The sequence below is a fragment of the Penaeus vannamei genome, chromosome 14 (genome assembly GCF_042767895.1).
Source record: "Penaeus vannamei isolate JL-2024 chromosome 14, ASM4276789v1, whole genome shotgun sequence".
NCBI lineage: Eukaryota > Metazoa > Arthropoda > Malacostraca > Decapoda > Penaeidae > Penaeus > Penaeus vannamei.
The window spans coordinates 4,127,879-4,147,878 of NC_091562.1; the positions used below are offsets into that span (position 1 = coordinate 4,127,879).

Below are 20,000 nucleotides of genomic sequence, written 5' to 3' on the forward strand. Positions count from 1 at the left end.
ATGAATGAGAACGAATATCTTCACAGTCTCTTGTATTGTGAAGATATTCGTTCTCATTCATACCTTTCCACATTGTATGAAAGGTTAATCAAATCATTATAATTATTGTTTCCCGAGTTTTCTTCTTTGACGCTTCGAGCAGTTCGAACTCGTTGAGTGCCGAATAAACCAGGTTTTATTTTGCGATATTTTATCAGACTTTAACCAGTGTATAAAGTCTCTTAAAGGTAGATGGGAGCCTAAAAGGTCATATATTTTCATATTTTAGAATTTAGTCCTCCACGTATTTTAGAATTTTCCATTCATTTTCCATTATTTAAGACTTTTTATTTATCTTACAAAATTACTTTAATATGAGATGTATTAATTATAATCGTTGGTCATCTCAGATACTTGCTTTATGATGACTTTAAATGTATATGCATGTCTGTGTGTGAGTGTGTATGTGTGTATATATGAACTTATACATGATTGGTATTCTGAACAAGTCCTTGAACTAATCATTTCAGTATTATGTATTCAAAAGCAAAAATTAGTAATAGCTTCCACCATAAGAATAATAATAACACGCTTCCATTTGGGTTAACTCCAAAAGAAAAAACAAAAATTAAGTAAATAATCTTTATTACACATACGCCAGTTTAATCGACAATACAGTGAGACGTTCAAGTTTATAAAAAAAAAATATCAATTTAGTCTATGCGACTAAATCAATGAATGTAAATACATGTGATTAAATCATATTATTTAATTTTCATCAATGCTACTTTCTTTTAAAATCTAAATTACTTCACACTCTCACGTCACTGAGTTTTTTTTTTATTCACATTTTTTTTTCTTTACATATCACAATAGAAATAATCGGTCAAGGAATTGGACTATTCATCTCACCGGTAAATGTAAGATATAAACATAAAACATGACATACTATTTTCAGATATTACTGCATTTTCTTTTTTTTTGAGCTTCATATATATTTTTTGTTGTTGATATTATCTCTAATATCAAATACTTCATGGCAAATTCGAATTTCACATTTTTTTTCCTTAATTTTCCATAAACATCTCTATATAGGCCTAAGTATAAAAAATAATTTTGTCACGGAATACGATCTGTTTTTTTTTTCTTCTTTTCTTTTTTTCCATTTCAAAATAACAGCTGGTTCACTGATTCACAGAGACCGCTGGGTCAAATATTTCTTCTGGGTGATCTGGCGCCTGTGTCACGGTTCTAATTAATTCATTGTCTATTAAATATATAATTTAACGTCGTTCATTGCACGCGAGGTCGTCCCTTATCACCAAATATCCGTTGAGTCGTCCGTTTGAATTTCAACGACCTCTCCATTTAACCTGAAAAGAAAGAAGGAAAAAATGAAAAGTGGGAAACAAAAGAAAGCAAAAAATCAAATGTAAAGCAGAACAAAGAGGTAAGAATAATGGAACAATTAAGTCCAAATGTTGAACAATTGATTCTTGAAATGTGACATGAAAAAGTAATGTTTTTTTATCATTACTATTACTATTACAACCATTATTATTTCTATTATCATTATTACTATTATGATTTTATATTTCTTTTTTTTCATTACCCTTATCATTATTACTATTATCATCATTAGCTTTGTTACTATCATTATCATCAGAATGATTCACAGTATCATCATTGATATCATTCTCAACATCAGTATCATTATCGTCATGATCATCATCATCATCAACACTTCTCGTAGTAGTAGAGATAGTGGCATTGGTGTTATTATTATTGCTACGTAGTTTGTGATCTCTTAACAGGCTTTACCATGTGAATTGAAATGCTATATGCAAACGTACAACTTATAAAGATGTTTAGCATACTACAGCTACAACATCTACTACTACTACTAAAAAAGAAAAAAAAATAATAACAATTGGGCCATACCTTTGTAACTGTCCTCTAGAATCCGTTCGATGGAATACGATAATATTTCCTGAATTATTTCTAGTTACGGGAGCGTGGAGGTTCTCTTCGGCCGAGATCCTTCTTATGCTTGGGTCTCGCGAGAGCATTCCCAGCCCGTACGAAGACGACGACGAGGACACCGACTGACTGGAGTCCTGTCTCAGCATGGAGGCTCCCGCAGGACCCACTGGAGGAGCAGGCGCGGCCGCTCCCGCCGGGTGGACGCTCGGGCCCGGCGCGTCCTCGAAGTTAACGCTCTTGGGCGACGACGCCACTGAGATGGACGAGACGCTGCTCTGCTTCGAGTCGGAGCGCTGGAAGGTCTTGGTCTTGTCCTCGAAGTCCGGCAGCTGCGGGATGTCGAGGAAGTGCTGCGAGCGCGTCGACGCGTTGTGGAAGTTGACGGACTTGGTGGACTTCTTGGAGTCGGTGCGCATCATGAAGCTCTGGTAGCGCTTGGGCGTCTTGGGCGGCTCCATCTCGAAGGCGTAGTTGTCGATGCCGGGCGTGATCCTGGGCTCCTCCTCCTCCGCGGGATCCTTGCCGCGCTTCGACAGCCGCCTCAGGAGACGCGAACCAGCGTTGAGGCCAGCGTTGAGGGGCTCCTCCAGACGCGGGATCTTGAAACGGCGCTTCCTCGTGTCGTGCGAGTCCTCGATGATGATGTGGCGGTCGTAGGGCGTGTCGAAGTCCACCTCCATGATGGTGGAGAACTTGTGCGGGTAGATCCAGTCCATGATGGAGATGATCGTGCCGGACACGGTGATGATGATGCCTGCGGGACGACAAGGCTCGCTCAGAACTTGGAAACAGCCATGATATCCTAAATTTCTATCATCATATTTATCCAATTAATTATTATAGATTTCTAATTTACTACTACTGATCAACATTCATGAAAAGCCATTTGGTCTTTATCTATCTGCATATTTTCCTAGATGGGTATCTATCTAAATCCACTACAAGTAAAACCGCACTTACCAACGACTAGAACGAGCCAGAAGCACCAGCCGAGTTTGAACGTGATGATTTCGTCTTCGAATCGTATGTGCAGCGGCTTGGGCGGCATGAGCATGTAGAACACGAGGTTGGAGAGCCCCATGAGAGCGCCTGTCACGGTCATGGTGTAAGCGCCGTAGCGAGGCACGTTCACCATTAACACGTTCATCAACAACCACGACGCAAAGGCAGACCTGAAACACAAGGGGAGACGTGGTTATATGGTCTTCCGGTCATCATCATTATCATGGATGTTCTATGATGTTGAGCAGCCATGGCCATTCTCGCTTGTACTACCACTGAACGAGAGAAGATTTTTATGGACAATATATGAACAATGTGGAGACCCCTGGGAATTCTTTCTTCGTTCACAGGTACAAATGAGTGACCTTTGTTGACGTTGGTGCACATACTTTTACTAAACAATTGTAGCGTCCTTTGACCTGACTTTACAGGGCAGAGTGAGAGAGAGAAATGACAGAGTGAGATATCCAAGACGCTTTTGCAGGCTATACGAACGGGTGGACTACACAAAGGAACTCACCACAGCACAATGCTGGTGTAGTAGCCGGCGCTGCGGTAGTATCGTCCCCACGCGAAGCCCTCGTTGTCCAGCGAAAGGTACTCGGCCACTGTGAGGATCGGGTAGGGCAGACCCTTGACTAGTGCGGCTCGGTAGTGGTCCCTCATGTCAGTGGGCTTCTGCCAGTGGAAGCGCTCGTTGAAGTTGATGTCGAGGCTCCGGTTGTGCATGGGGATGACGCGCATGGTGACGTTGGCGTGGTCGAGGCCGATCGCCACGCCCAGGGTCGCGTCGATCTTCTCGCGGGAGAAGGCGCGGTACGAGGACCGGATGACCCCGTCGGCCACGTGCCATGAGGAGCCCACGCAGCAGACTGGAAGAAAAAGGAGGCGGGGTGAACATGGCGGAGACAACGAAGTGAAAGTCGAGAAAATAAAGGGGATAATCATACCAAGCGACGACAAAACAAAACAATAACAAAACTGGATAATATGGAAGGGAATAGGTGAACGTTTGGCATTTGAAGAGTCGAACGGTCCAACGAAAGTGGTGACGTTCACAATGACGTAGATAATGAACTAGATTACTGTTTTTACAAATAACGATAATGTCAGTAATGGCGATGGCGGCTAAAAGTTATTATTGACGTTTTGTTGATGTCATTGGTAGTGATAAAATTAAGTATATATATGATGAAAATGATGACTCCCTATAAATTAAAGTATGCACTAACATAATTGTTCGTTTGTAGAGTTGCGTGAGCACACACATACTCACGCACATAAATTTATAGTTTTTTTTCCTTATTTTACCGAGAGCGAGAGACTGCGCAGCAGCATTGCTTAATCGTCAGTTTTATTGTTCTACAACCAACTCAACACCTCAATACACATCGGGAACAAACTTAAACAACTCGAATTTATAAGGATATCATCCCTAAGAGAACTTTTTAACAAGCTCAAGATCCACGATCAAGAACCCGACACAACGGCTCACTCGAGGATAGGTTTCGGAACGGCGTCAGTTGTTCGACCGCCAGCCATAAAGGAGCTTCGTTCTCCCGTTCGAAGCTTTCTCTGCAGGCGGGAATTGAGACTTCTCGGCAACAGATGACGGACTTTGCTTATGAAGTGTGATTCTGCGTCTCGCTCTTCACACAAAGCGAGTTTTTTCTTCTTTTTTTACTTGTTTTGTAATGTTCTTCGAGTAATACCAATATAGAAAGAGTGATAGATAGACAGTAAGAGAGAGGGAGAGGGAGAGGGAGAGGGAGAGGGAGAGGGAGAGAGAGAGGGAGAGAGAGAGAAAGAGAGAGAGAAAGAGAGAAAGAGAGAAAGAGAGAAAGAGAGAAAGAGAGAGAGAGAGAGAGAGAGAGAGAGAGAGAGAGAGAGAGAGAGAGAGAGAGAGAGAGAGAGAGAGAGAGAGAGAGAGAGAGAGAGAGAGAGAGAGAGATAGGCTGAGGAAAAAAGAGAAAGAGAAAGAAAGAAAAAAAGACAAAGCGAGATAAAAAAATAAAAAAAGAACAGAAAGAGAGCGAACGAAAATTTGCGCTCCCAACTAACACCAACAACAAGCAAGAAGAGAAACAAAACATCAAGTCAATTCATCCACATTTAACACGGCAAATCATTTCCTTACATCGGATATGCAACACGAAGCAACGACCTGGTTAAAGAAGCATACACTGAAGGCAAACAAGTAGCAGGGAAGGCCACCAACACCCGCCTCTACCTCAGGATATCGTTGCAAGGTACACGTCACCGCCATGTTTAGATTTCCCGCCATTTCGTTATTTTGTTTGAGAGTGGAAGTTGTCGTATTTTTTTATTATTATTTTTATTAATAGTAGTAGCACTATTATCATTATTTATTTTTATTATCTTTTATTTTGTTATTTATTATTATTATTGTTTTATCTTTGTCCTAAAGTTTATTAATTAAGGTTAAATAGATACTTTGTTTAAGAGTGGAAGTAGAGTCGTATTTTTATTTATTATTATCATTCATTATTATTTATTTATTTATCATTATTATTCTTTTAAAGTCTCTGCCTTGAAGTTTAATTAAAGTTAAATAGATGCGTAAATCAGATCTTGAATTCGATAGATCTTGTTAAAACTTATCATACTTTTTCTCCAATACTATGTAACGTGATATGTTAATCACTTCTAATGAGAGCCTACGAGCGTATTGATATTTCAAGTTTGGATCTATATAAAGCATCTTTTAGGTTACACGTTGACGACTAAGCATGTTCATCTCTCTTAGGAAAATATGCGTTAAGGCGGATGTTCAGAACACACGTGATGCGGCAATAAAAAAAAAAAAAAGAAAAAAAGAAAAAGAAAAAGAAAAAAAAATCATATTCAAGGACCAAGAGTCACTGTTCTTCAGACATGAAAAAAATAAATATATATAAAAAATCGTTGTTTGTTAAATTATCCAAAATGAGGAAGACACGCTATCCATTGTATATATCTTATTGTAATATTTCTGACGGATAAACGACAAGAAATGGATGAAGTGAATTTACGACAAAGAACTGGAATTCGTATATGTCATGATATCCTCGCAGACCAAAACCTTGAATAGAGCTTTTTTATATTCGTTACCCATGCTTACACGGACGCGAGACCCTGTATATGTATGTGTATATTTAAACGTAAACACACACAGAAAGATAGATAGACAGACAGACAGACAGACAGAAAGGCAGACAGATAGGTAGACAAACAGATGTATAGATAGGTAAACAGAGTACAAAAAAATAAAGGCGCTTTTTTCAAGCTAGTATTCTCTTTTACAATACTAACCTGGGTCTAACTCCCCGCAGCACATTTACAACCGCGCCAAATTAACTTAAACTATTGCGTCACACAGTTCGTTTTTTTTTAAATGACTGCATGAGATTTCTAAAGCGACGGAAATGCAGCTATTTACACAATTGAGTCTAATCCATTTCGTGTTACCGCTCACATCCTGACGAGGAAGTGGCATGTCAATAATATACTCAAAATGCCTGTTCTCGTTAATGAGATACGCTTTTCAAAAGTCTCCAGGTACTTGTTGTTATTTTGGGCTTCCTTTTTTTTGCTACTGAATGCTTGGGGCGATTCTGTGTCATGCGTTCCTTGCCTGTGACGTCACTGAGGGTATGAGTGCCTTAAAGGGTATAAGGAGAAGTAGACCTGATAATGGGTACGCACGCGGTGCACATTCTTAATGCTTGTTTTATTGGTATCGTTAATTCAAAGTGTTCCTAGTTATATTTACGACGAAATTGGTCCCTACATTAGTGTCAATTGTTCCCATGGGCATATGCTAGTGCCAGCTCTTGTAACTGGCTTATAGTGCTCAAATTGGGGCTCTCATTAAAAAAAAAAAAAAAAAAAAAATATTTGATCATGTTTTACACTTAACTTTTTTTTTATTTTATTTTTTTTTTATCCCGATTATTGGGTTCGTGTCATGACTGGCTGCATCAGTATTCATGATGTACGATACTCCAAATTCTTTACATACATTTGTTGCAAGGATGTTGAAAATTTTTTGTTGAAAGATGTACGTGTGGCCAATACATCATTGCTCAATTTGAATTTTTTTCCAAATTCTATTTTCTAATATTTCCCTGTATTTTTGTTTTACACTTCACAACAAAAAAATATACAGACACCTCAAACAAGAAAGAAAGAAACAGACAAAACTACAGACAGCAAACAAAACTAAATATAGCCTAGTCTCCCCCGACCGCCCCGTTAATCTTCCTTCGTCCACAAAAAACGGGAAATTGCTGTCTCACCATTACGAGCGTGGAACTGAGGCTGTCTCAAGGTAGTTAGATATTTTCCCGCTAATTTCAACAATCGATTTATCCTTTGAATACAAGGTGAACATGCCAGGGAGAGAAGAGGTAATCTGGAGGCATAAACTGTCAAGAAAAGGCAATGCTATACAGTGTAAGATAAGTAGAACACATATATACATACATTTAATTTTGAGAATGTGCAGAAATTTCCGAATACCTCAAAACTAAAAATCAACTGACGTATCATAGATGTTCATTTCTTTCGTCAATCGCTCGAGAGTGAGTGGAAAACGCCACAAATTGAGAACCTGAATTAGAGGCCTCGTCAAAATTTATTTTTTTTATTTTCTTATTTTTTTTATCCGCGTTTGTCAATCGGGCATGACTGATTTTGGAGAAATGTGGTGTCACGTTCAACTCCATCACGCTGGTGATTGAAATACGTCTATATTTGCTCTGGTTTGACGAAAAGAGAGGGAGGGAGGGAGGGAGGGAGGGAGGGAGATAGATAGATAGAGAGAGAGAGAGAGAGAGAGAGAGAGAGAGAGAGAGAGAGAGAGAAGAGAGAAGAGAGAAGAGAGAAGAGAGAAGAGAGGAGAGAGATAGATAGATAGATAGATAGATAGAGAGAGAGAGAAAGAGAGAGAGACAGAGAGAGATAAAGACAGAGCGAGAGAGAGCGAGAGAGGGAGGGAAGGAGGGAGAGATGAGAGAGAGAGAGAGAGAGAGAGAGAGAGAGAGAGAGAGACAGAGAGAGAGAGAGAGAGAGAGAGAGAGAGAGAGAGAGAGAGAGAGAGAACGATTTAGCAAATTGTCAATTATTACCAAAACTTGCTGATTAGCTTGTAGAATGTGTTTTACGATGAATGAATATAAAACAGAGATTTGAAATAACGAAAATTAATGTTCTGCCAAAATATACTGAGAGGTTAAACAAGTGATTCTGTGGTATTTAGAAACCTTTCGTAAACAGGCGTTTGGCATCTCCATCTCGAGAGGATGACGTCACTCCTAGTTTTGCCATTTACAGAAATTTGCGGTTTTCTGTAAACCAATTAATGATGACTTATACTCCTTACTCTCCGCTGCAACAGGAATCATAGATATAATTGCACAATGCTTTGCAACAACCCATTTTTTAAAATATATATTTCTCTCGTCCATTAATTACAAAGAATATAAAGACTTACTCGATTTCATTAAGTGAAACAGATTAAAATATCAGCTCACATCTCACAAACTATAACGATTACAATTAATTGCAGTTTTGCGTCGTTTCCTGCGAGCCAAGCACACTCTCTGCCACATGCATCGTGTCACTTCTTGGCAATGGCAGGGTGACGAGGCACAAATCTCTTAGTCGACATGTAACGGTCTTTTGGGGGAAATATTTTCCGTCTGTTTTATGATCATTTTATTATCATCATCCTCATCAATTTTATTTTTGTCTTTTTTTATTAATAATATCATTGGTGTTATTATTGTCATTATCATTATTATTTTCATTATCATTATTTTCATTATCATTATTATTTTCATTATTATTATCGTTATCATTGTTATCATTATCTTTATCATTATTATTATTATCATTATTTTTAATATTATAATGATAATTATTACAATCATTATAATGATAATAATGATAATGATAAAAACAATAACAGTAATGATTATTATTATTATTATCATCAACCAAGTAAAATATTTAGAAAATTTGATATATGAAACATGCCGGGTACTTCGAATGCTTTGAGAATGAAACACAATTGAAATACCAATAAAAAAGACTTCAAAAATAAAGGAGAAGAAAAAAGAAAAAAAAAGGAACAGCAAGAAATAAGATGCAGAGTATAGAAAAAATCGAGAGAGAAAAAGAGACCCTACCTCAACAATACCAAAAATGTTAAAAAATAAAATAAAAAAGGAAAAAAAGATCGACGCCATTTTAGTTGTCAAGAGCGCACTGGTACCAAGGCAAGCGGGCGAGTCATGGAGAACCCATTTCCGTTTTTTTTCCGCTTTTCCATTCCGGACAGGGGGAATAACGACCCAAGTGTGACGACCTTGGACATAATCGCAGCGGCAGTGTTGCTAAGAGTTCCTTTGCCTCCCGCTGATGTTCTCCTTCATATATAAACATGATACTGAACACTTGAAACTGTTGATGGTCTCGCGAAAATGACATTTCTCTATTTTTTTATATCTATTGCTCACTTGATGGTTGTTGATGGTCTTGGGAAAATGACGGTTCTTTTTTTTTTGTTTGATGTCTATTGCTCTTTTGTTTTATTATAATGCGTTCTCGAGATTGAACATTATCGAACGTGAATATCTGGGATCAAATGAGTTTAATCCTCTTTTTTTTTCCCCTTTTTCTTTTTCATCTATTTTCTTTTTGCACCGTATCTTTAATCTCCTTTTTTTCTTTTCCTTTTTTATTTTTCTATTTTTTCACCGTATCATCTTCCGCAAAGGTTTAATTAAGGTTAGGATGATTTTTCCAGCCTGATGCGATTTAATAGGAATCGTCAAAGGCCGATTGTCGCTTCAAAAGAACAATTACATGACCAGATAATGCTACAGAGTTATAATAAAATGATCTTGTATTGTATTATGTAGCAAAGGAGCATCTTAATAGCATCTTAATAGCTAGTAGTCTCTGTATCGTCTAAGTACTTGCATGATGCTACCGAATTTCTACAAAATGGTGATTTATGATTGAAATAACGACTATAATCAAACGTGTTGTTTTTAAGACATTCTGCGTCTCGTTTTTGTTCTTTTTAAGCGAAGTTCGATAATATGTGTAACTTCCATGACTTGCTATATTTCTGCAACAGGGAAGTGTAGCAAATTATCACACAAAGCTCAGTAAAGAAAAAAAAAACTAGATCTTAAACGAGAGAGAGAGAAAAACAAAACAAATTAGCCAAGAGAAACAAGTTAATTAAGAAACAGAAACAAAGGGAGAATGAGACGGTCCAAATAACAACAGAAATAGACCCCCAAATCCTAAAGAAGGAGCAGCACAAGAAAGAAAGAAAGAAAGAGAGGCATAGAGAGAGAAAAAAGACATCAAGGACATACCAAAAAAATGGCGCGAACTACAGACTGTGACTTGGCAGAAATATAGACCTGGAGAAGCGTCTTACTCCTTCTTAGATCCCAACCTCTCTTCCCCCCTCCCCACCTCCTCCCACACATGCACTTTCCCCTCCCTCTCCCACCCACACCCCCACTCCCCCGCACCTAGACCCCCCCCCTCTCCCCTGAATCTAGATCCCCCCACACCCCCTCTCCCCCGCATCTAGATCTCCCCACATACCCCCCTCCTCCCCACCTACCCCCCTCCTCCCACCTACTCTCCCCTTCCCCTACCCCCCCACCCCCATCTAGGCACCCCTCCCCCCTTCCCAGTAGCGCAATCACTAAGCACTAAACAGACCGGATGCATAGGCTCCAAGGAGAGGAAATGTACTCCTTCTTCCGCGACCAGATCAGCTGTTCTTCCTGGTCTGCGTCGTTTAGTAGTAACGTAGGCCTATTCGCACTCCCGTAGGCCTACCGGGACAATGAGGGTTATAAGGATCGATTTTTTCCCCTTTTTTTTCTTTCCCTTATACTAACTTTTCCCTCTCTCCTCTAATCCCCGTTTTCTGTGGGTACTCACCTTCGTCTCATTTATTTTTAGGAGAGACTGATGTATTTTTTGTGAAAAAAATACATCAAAAAATGTATTCTCGTTTACTTTCTCAGAGGAAGAAGATAAAAAGAGGAATACGAAATGAACAGAGAGAAATACAAAGCTTTGGAAAAATACGAATATCCATGGAAGAGTGTAAGGGCGGAAATTATCCAATAAAGACACGAAAACTAACCTCTCATAAAAGGTCATACACAAACGTTAACGGTTCCTGTGAGAACGTACCGGTACCGAGCTTTCATTACATAAAGGTTTTATTGTTATACAAGACTGGTGTAAGTTAACATTATTGTATATTAGTCAAAATATCGAATGATTATAACGATTGACTGGCTGATAATATAATGAGGATATGCTATTTACGTGTCTATATACGAATTCATCAATAATATGTTGCCTTCACTATGCTAAAGGGGATATAATGAAAGAATTACGATGCTACAGAATCGGGTGTAAAAATTAACAAAAAACTGGCCACAATTTGAACATTTTCGTCGGTCTATCGATGGAAAATCTATAGTAATTCTTGGCTTTTGCACCGGTCAACCGCTCCGAATTCCTCCGCGTAATTGGCGCTTTGTCCGCCAGGTGGCCGAGGACATTGGCCCAGAGACCTTGAAAATATTCATCCTAAGGAAGGAAACGCGACTGTGCGAGACATCAGACCAGACAGGGGTTGGGAAGGGTTAGCGTAAGGTGTCTTCTCCGTCTCTTTTCATATGCTTCCTTTTCTTATTTTCCTTCCTGCTCTTTCCAATTTACATTTTTCTCCAGTGTTTGCTTCACCGGGCGCTCCGTTTTTTTTTCTTCAACCTCATTTTTTTTGGAACATTTTCCCGTCACTTTTGTTGAAGAATGTCAATGTTATTCCCAATCGACTAGAAAGGGAAGATCAAGAGGTCAAACGCCAAAAATTCGGTCTATTTCCGGTCGGAATTCTAAGATGGCGGCGGCCGGTCGGTCAAGAAGGGTGAACTTCCGTATTTCACTCGCCCTAACGGCTGAACTGCGGAATATATTAATTCTGCCTCTTTTAAGCGAAGAGTTCAGGTTCGATGGAAAGAAATAAGAAAAAAGGAATATGACGTTGATAAAAATAGTCGAAATGTTGATCTAAAAGAATAAATAACGGCAGAAGCGCGCGTTCGAACGGTGTGATGTGCAGACGACAAACACTCGGCGCGGATCGTTTCAAACTTTCCCTTTCTCACCGCAGTCAAGGACACCGCACCGTGCCCGACCCCGCGCCTCCCTCCCTCCCCCATCTCCCCGCTCTCTTCCTCCATCCCCCTCTTCACCCTGTCCCCCACCTCTAACCCTTCCTCCCTCATCTCCCTTCCCTCATCTCACCTCTCTCTTCCTCCCCACCGCCTCCGTTTCTCCACCAATTCCTCCTCCCTCCATCCCTCCCTCCCCCACTTCCTCCCTCCCACCCTCCCCCACTTCCTCTCCCTCCCACCCTCCCTCCTTTCCGTCTCTCCCTCCCATCCCCCACCTTCCCTCCCTCCCACCCTCCCCTCCTTTCCGTCTCTCCCTCCCATCCACCCTCCCTTCCCTTCCGTCTCCCCCTCCCTCCCCCACTTCCCTCTCCCTCCCACCCACCCCTCCTTCCCTTCCTCCCCCTCCTCCCCCACTTCCTTCCCTCCCCTCTCCTCCTTCCCTCCCTCCCACCCTCCCCCACCTTCCCCTCCCGAGTGAACCCAGTCACACTTGCTCCTCTGCCTGGCGACCCGGGTCCGAACACGCCATGTGCTAATGTCCCTGATACACCGATGTTCCGTCTCTCACATGCAGGCCACGTGCACTCAGTTCCATCCTCTCGTGTCTCTAATCATAGCCGGAGAAGCCGAAGCGTGCAGGTTAAAAATGCAAAAAAAAAGGGACGTATATATATATAAAATAAAAACCCCACAAAACACCAAAAATAAAAGGATTAAAAGAAGGAATTCAGGAAAATTCTTCGGGGAAAAATAGAAGCCACGGAGGCACCGCAAGGACACTGCATGCGGTGGTTACAGTTACGTCCGCTTCTGTTGCTATTCCCGGGGTTATTTGTTCTGAACTATCCTTGCATCCTTATATAAAAGTATCGTCAGTCAATGCCGTCGTTATTGCCCGGGAACCACCGCAAGATTCTCCTCAAAATAGACCTTAATGCACCTTATCCAATCACATCTGCCTGGGAACCGCCGCGAACGGTCAGCGATCACCATCCATCACTAACTGGAAGTCAGATAAAAAAAGGCTTCATTTATCACTAGCGAATTGTGTCGTGATTATTATCAGCTCAACACCGGGAGATTAAGGGCTGGAGATTTCAACGCATCATCACAAGCAATCCTCTTTGGTCAGCCACTTTCGAAAGACAACAAACGTGTAATTCCTGTAGTAAGAATCTGAGAGAATTGGCGACAGCAAGAATAGATCCTTCCCTTTCTCCTTCTCTCTCTCTCTCTCTCTCTCTCTCTCTCTCTCTCTCTCTCTCTCTCTCTCTCTCTCTCTCTCTCTCTCTCTCTCTCTCTCTCTCTCTATATATATATATATATATATATATATATATATATATATATATATATACACACACACACACGCATATATATATATATATATATATATATATATATATATACATATATATATATATATATACATATATATATATATGTATGTATATAGATAGATAGATAAATAGATATATATATAGATATAGATAGACAGATATATACAGTATCTTCGATGTAGCTTTTCTGTTTCCGAACACTTCCGGGAGGCAATTCGCGACTTCCCCGAGGATGCCTGAGGATCCAGGAAGTAGAGTATCTCCCGCACCCTTGTTTACGCTTCCACTTCCTAAATCAGCGTGACCATGCCTACTCGCCTCCCCATCCACCCCCCCCCATCCGTCTCCTCCTCAGTCCCCCTCCTCCTCCCCCACTTCCACGCACGCTCACTCACTTCCGCGTGTTTCTCTTATTACAAGCCCTGGAGTGAGGCTGTTCTGCTGGCACTCCGATGGCCTTTTGTTCTCGGTGTAATCAGCCGCGCATTCGGTGTATTCTATCACCTGATTGTCTCAAGAACATCGCCAATTACAGTTACAATCGTTGTATCGCTGAGTTGCTGTATTTCTCTCTCGTATTGTGAACTGGGGTGTACCTTCTCTCTATCAAAAAATATTACAAAGTGACTCCTTCTTCTTATGTCATCCTACTTGTTTTTGAGTCTCTCTTTAGTGACTCCTTCTCATGTCATCCTTCTTCTTTTTGAGTCTCTCTTTAGTGACTCCTTCTCATGTCATCCTTCTTCTTTTTGAGTCTCTCTTTAGTGACTCCTTCTCATGTCATCCTTCTTCTTTTTGAGTCTCTCTTTAGTGACTCCTTCTCATGTTATCCTTCTTCTTTTTGAGTCTCTCTTTAGTGACTCCTTCTCATGTCATCCTTCTTCTTTTTGAGTCTCTCTTTAGTGACTCCTTCTCATGTCATACTTCTTCTTTTTGAGTATCTCTTTAGTGACTCCTTCTCATGTCATCCTTCTTCTTTTTGAGTCTCTCTTTAGTGACTCCTTCTTATGTCATCCTTCTTCTTTTTGAGTCTCTCTTTAGTGACTCCTTCTCATGTCATCCTTCTTCTTTTTGAGTCTCTCTTTAGTGACTCCTTCTCATGTCATCCTTCTTCTTTTTGAGTCTCTCTTTAGTGACTCCTCCTCATGTCATCCTTCTTCTTTTTGAGTCTCTCTTTAGTGACTCCTCATGTCATCCTTCTTGTTTTTGAGCCTCTCTTTATTATCGAAGATTATCAAAGTCGTGTCAATACCACAGCAGAAGCCATTACCAGAGGCTGCCATACCGAACCAGGCCAGAAGGCTATTGCAACACAACGGTACAGTCCATGGTGGCCTTTCTCGCTTAACTGAACCGAGAGTAAAGGTTGTGGGACGGAATAAATGAGAAGGAGGGAGATAGATAGATAGATAGGGAGGAAGAGGGAGAGGGAGAGGGAGAGGGGGGAGAGAGGGGGGGAGAGAAGGGGGGGAGGGGAGGGAGAGGGAGAGGGAGAGGGTGAGGGAGAGGGAGAGGGAGAGGGAGGGGGAGAGAAGAGGGTGAGGGAGAGAGGGAGAGGGAGAGGGAGAGGAGAGAGAGCGAGAACAAGTGAGGGAGAGGAGAGAGAGAGAGCGAGAGAGAGTGAGTGAGTGGAAGGATTTATAAAATAAAGGAGAAGAGGAAGAGGAAGAAAATGAAGAGGAAAAGGAAGAAGAAGGTAAAGATAAATAATAATAAAAAAATGTAGAAGGAGAAAGAGAGTGATAGGAAAAAAACAGTAGTAGTAGTAAATGAAGAAGAAAAATAAACATACGAAGAGAGACTGAGAAGTTCATCTGATGGATAATAAACCCAGACAACGGAAGAGGGAAGGAAGAGAAAGGAAAGAGAATAGGAGAAGGCGAAGGATAAGCACTTCAAAATCGGAAATAGTCCGTCGCATTCCTGACTCTCCAGCGCCGAGGGGGTGGGGGGGGGGGGTGAGTGGGGGTGAGGGGGGGGAGAGAAGTCAGCGTGCCGCCTCGAACAGCTGGCGTCTGGCTCAGCTGACCTTGCTGCCAATTGCTCTCTTGCAAAACGCGAGTCGACCCCGCCTCCTTCCGCAGTGCCTCTCCCTCCCCCACCTCCTCTCCCTCTCCCTCCTTCCACCTCCTCTTCCTCCTCTCCCTCCTCTTCCTCCTCCCCGCCTTCTCGGCTCCTCCTCTCCCTTCTCCCCACCTCCTCTCCCTCCTCTCTCCCACCTCCTCTCCCTCCTCCCCACCTCCTCTCCCTCCTCCCTCCTCCCTACCTCCCTCTCCCTCCTCCTCCCCTTGCTCCTCATTTCCATGCGTTACCCACTTTTTAAAAATTTCCTTTCGTTACTCTTCCTTCCTTTCCTTATTTCCTTTTTTCTCCTTCTTCCTCGCCCATTCTCTTTACGAATGTCAGTCGCCTTTACCCGGACGCTTCCCCGGACCTTGGCCTCTTCTCCCCTCCTCTCCCCAACCCCTACCTCCCCCCTCTCCCTCCACATTCTCTCCAGTTCCTTCCTCCTTCCTCTCGCTCCCTCCTTTCACCTCCTTCCTCACATACTGGCTCCTCCCTCTTCTCCCTCGCCGTCCTCTCCAGTTCTTCCTTCTTCTTTCTTCCTCCCTCCTTCCTCCCTCCTTTCCTTCGTTCCCCCCTTCCTCCTTCATTCCTCCACCCCTCCCTCCCTCCCTCCTTCCCCCTCCCTCCCCCTCCTTCATTCCCTCCTTTCTCCCCCCTCCCTCCACCTCCTTTCTCCCTCCCTCTCTCCTTCTTCTACCTCCCCCTCTCTCTCCTTCCTTCTTTCCCCCTCTCCTTCCTTCCTACCTCCCTCCCTCCCTCCTCCCTCTCCTTCCTTCTTTCCCCCTCTCTCCTTCCTACCTCCCCCTCCCTCTCCTTCATACCTCACCCCTCCCTCCACCTTCCCTCCTTCCTACCTCACCCCCCCCCCCCCCACCGGCGACGCATGAACATAGCGACCTACATCGACGCGGAAGTGAGTCGCTTCCTTCCTCCCTTCAGCGCCCTCCGACCCTTCCTTCACCCTTCACCCTTCTCAAACTTCCACAAAATCACTTCCTATTCTTTGTCTTCCTCCTTCTGTTTCGTTTTCTCTTGCATTTTTTTTCTTCTTCTTTGTAATCTCATATTCTTCTTCCTTATTTTTTTCTCTCTTTCACTTCCCTCCTACTTATCCACAAACTCGATCTTATCTTCCCAATTCTTCTTCTTTTTCTCTCCTTCCTCCTCATCTCCTCCTCTTTTTACGACTCCTTCCTCCTCTTCATTTATTTTTTCCTCCTCCTGCTCCACCATTTCCTCCTCCTGCTCCACCACCTACTCCTCCTCCTCCACCATCTCCTCCTCCCCTTTTCCCCCTCCCTCTTCCTCCTCCACCCTCACCCCCTTCCTTCCAAACCCCCCTTTCTCCCTCCTCTTTTTCCTCCCTCTTCCGAGTCTTCCAAACCCCTCTTTCTCCCTCTACCTTCCTCCCTTTTCCCCCCTCCCTCCCTCTTCCTCCTCCTCCACCCTCACCCCCTTTCTTCCTAAACCCCTCTTCCTTCCTCCCTCTTTCGAGTCTTCCTCCCTTCCTCTCCTTGCAACAACCTTGGCGTCTAAGTCTTTCAATATGGCTGTGCAAGGTGACCGGGTTGCACCTCCTCGTCCAGCTGATCGTGCTTCGTGTTGCCTTGAGAAATGTTCCTCTCAAAGTAATTTTTTTTGAAGTTGTGAAGAAGAGAAGAAGGTAATGAATTGAAGGTAGTGCATGTAGAGTGATGTAAGATGATTAAGAAATAGAAAAGAAAGGAAAAAAGAAATAAGGAATAAAGAAGAAAAGGAAAGAAAAGAAAAAGAAAAAATAAAGAAAGAAAAGAAAAGAAAAGAAATGAAAACAACAACAACAACAACTTCGCAATGGTTTATTTCAAAACTTGTCGTCCTTATTATTTGTTTATGTATTCTTTAAGTCATTCTTATTCATGGTAGAAGATGGGGGTGAGGGTAGGGGTAGGAGGACGGGAGGGGGGGGGGAATGTAGAGGGAGGAAGAAGATTGAGGGAGAAAGGAGATGGAGGAGGAGGAGGAGGAAGGGGAGGAGGAAGGGGAGGAGGAGGAGGAGGAAGGAGGAGGAGGAGGAGAGGAAGAGGAGGAAGGGAGGAGGAGGAAGGGGAGGGAGGAGGAGGAGGAGGGGGAGGAGGAGGAGGAAGGAGGGAGGAGGGAGGGAGGAAGGAGGAAGGAGGAGGAGGAGGAGGAGGAGGAGGAAGGAAGGGAAGGAGAAGAAGAAGAAGAAGAAGAAGAAGAAGAAGGAGAGAAGGAGGAGGAGAAGGAGGAGGAGGAAAGTTTATTTTTCTATTATCTTTGTCTTTGTTTCTTGACTATGAGTTGCCAGGGAAGAGAGGGGGGGGGTGAGGGGGAATGGAGGGGGTTGTGGAGGGAAGAAGGGGGCACAGGAGGGAGGGGGTGAGAATGGAACTTTTTATTGCTCTATTTTTGTTCGCTGTTTCATGGCTATTCATGGGTAGGGGATGGGAGAGAAGAGCAGGGGAAGGGGGAGGGAGGAGGGCAGGAGAAGGGGAGAAGGGCAAGGGATGGGGGGAGGGAGGGCAGGGGCAGGGGAAGGGAGAAGGGCAGGGAAGGGTGGGTGGGAGGGCAGGGGAAGGGAGGGGGGCAGGGGAAGGGGGAAGGGAGGGCAGGGGAAGGGGGAAGGGCAGGGGAAGGGGGAGAGAAGAGCAGTGGAAGGGGGGAGGGAGGGCAGGGGAAAGGGAGAAGAGGAGGGAAGGGTAGGGGAGAGAAGAGCAGGAGAAGGGGGAGGGGAGATAAAGGCAGGGGAAGGGGGAGGGCAGATAAAGGGGAGAGGAAGGCAGGGGAAGGGGTGAGAGAGAGAAGAGCAGGGGAAGGGGGGGGGGGCAGAGGAAGGGGGGAGGGCAGGTGAAGGGGGAGAATGGCAGGGGAAGGGGTCAGGAAAGCAGGGGAAAGAGAAGGGGGGGAGGGGATAAAGGGGAGAAGGGGGGGGAAGGGGGAGAAGGGCAGGGGAAGGGTGGGGAGGGCAGGGGAAGGGTGGGGAGGGGCAGGAGAAGGGTGGAGGAGGGCAAGGGAAGGGGGTCAGGAGGGAGAGGACGGCAGGGGAAGGGGGAGGGAGAGGGCAGGGGAAGGAGGAAGGAGGGCAGGGGAAGGGGAGAAGAGCAGGGGAATGGGGAGAAGAGCAGGGGAAGGGGGGGCGGGAGGGCAGGTGAAGGGGGAGGGGAGGGCAGGGAAGGGGGTGGGAGGGCAGGGGCAGGGGTAGGGGAGAAGGGCAGGGGAAGGGGAGAAGAGCAGGGGAAGGGAGAAGGGAAGAAGGGCAGAAGAAGGGGGAGGCAGGGGAAGGGGTCAGGAGGGAAGGCAGACGCTCCCGACGACCTCATGGGAGACAGCAGGTGGGCGTCCTTCGAGAGGTCGTCTCCTTAGGTCGTGATCACCATTTTCTTTTTTTTGTTTTTATTTCGTATTTTTAGATTTTCTCTCCTTCTCAAGTTTATGTAAAAGAAAAAAAGAATAGGCAACTAACGGTTTTTGATTGGGTGAAGATATGACGATCTGATGCTAACGAGGGTGATAACAATTTTTATTTATATTTTATTTTGTATTTTTAGATTTCTCTCCTTCTCAAGTTTATGTAAAAAAGAAAAAAAGAATAGGCAACTAACGGTTTTTGATTGGGTGAAGATACGATGTTGACGAAAGTGATAACAAATTATTTTTTCCTTTTTCTTTATTCTCTCCTTCTCAAGTTTATGTAAAAAAAAAATCTAACGGTTTTTGATTGGGTGAAGAAGATATGACGCTAACGAAGATGATAACAAATGAGTTATAACAAGAAGACGGACTTCAATCAACACAAGATAACACAAAAGATAACACGGAAGATAACACGAAAGATAACACGGAAGATAACACTTACCACAAATGACTGTGCCGGTGAGGAGACTGAGGGTAACTGTGCAGAAAGTGGAGAACCTCTGTAAAATAACAAGGAAAACAAAGATATATTTTTCCGTACAAGAGGAGGGTAATACACCTAAAAAAAATCGTACTTTATCAAGACATTCTTTTAGGTTTCTACACATGCATGTACGCATTTACATGTACGTGTGTATCATGTATACATACACTGAGTGAGTGAAAGAGAATAAATCTACAGAAAGAGTATATTTCTACAAGAATGAAAGGACGAAATGAGAAAAAGGAATGAAGACATGTAAACAATAAAACAGGATGACAACCGAAATACGCCAAAAAAAATATATGATAAAAACTAAAAAGGCGGGAAAGAATGTAGAAATGTAGAAGGAGAGAGAGAGAAAGAGAGAGAGAGAGAGAGAGAGAGAGAGAGAGAGAGAGAGAGAGAGAGAGAGAGAGAGAGAGAGAGAGAGAGAGTGAGTGAGTGACTGTGTGGGTGAGTGAGTAAGTGAGTGAGTGAGTGAGTGAGTGAGTGAGTGAGTGA

General features: G+C 43.2%; 1 protein-coding gene across 3 annotated transcripts in view; it reads right to left on the bottom strand.

Annotated features, from left to right (window-relative positions):
- Positions 1 to 607: 607 nt before the first annotated feature.
- LOC113814477 (dual oxidase maturation factor 1) overlaps positions 608 to 20,000 on the bottom strand; it is a 71,237-nt gene continuing 51,844 nt past the window's right edge. For all 3 annotated transcript variants that reach the window (XM_027366507.2, XM_027366506.2, XM_027366508.2), the window contains exons 3-7: positions 19,458 to 19,515; positions 3,485 to 3,836; positions 2,923 to 3,134; positions 1,921 to 2,716; positions 608 to 1,352 (exon numbers count right to left, since the gene is read on the bottom strand). In XM_027366507.2, coding sequence (XP_027222308.1) covers positions 1,298 to 1,352; positions 1,921 to 2,716; positions 2,923 to 3,134; positions 3,485 to 3,836; positions 19,458 to 19,515 — 1,473 coding nt within the window. In that variant the 3' untranslated portion in view covers positions 608 to 1,297. The remainder of the gene's footprint in view (positions 1,353 to 1,920; positions 2,717 to 2,922; positions 3,135 to 3,484; positions 3,837 to 19,457; positions 19,516 to 20,000) is intronic.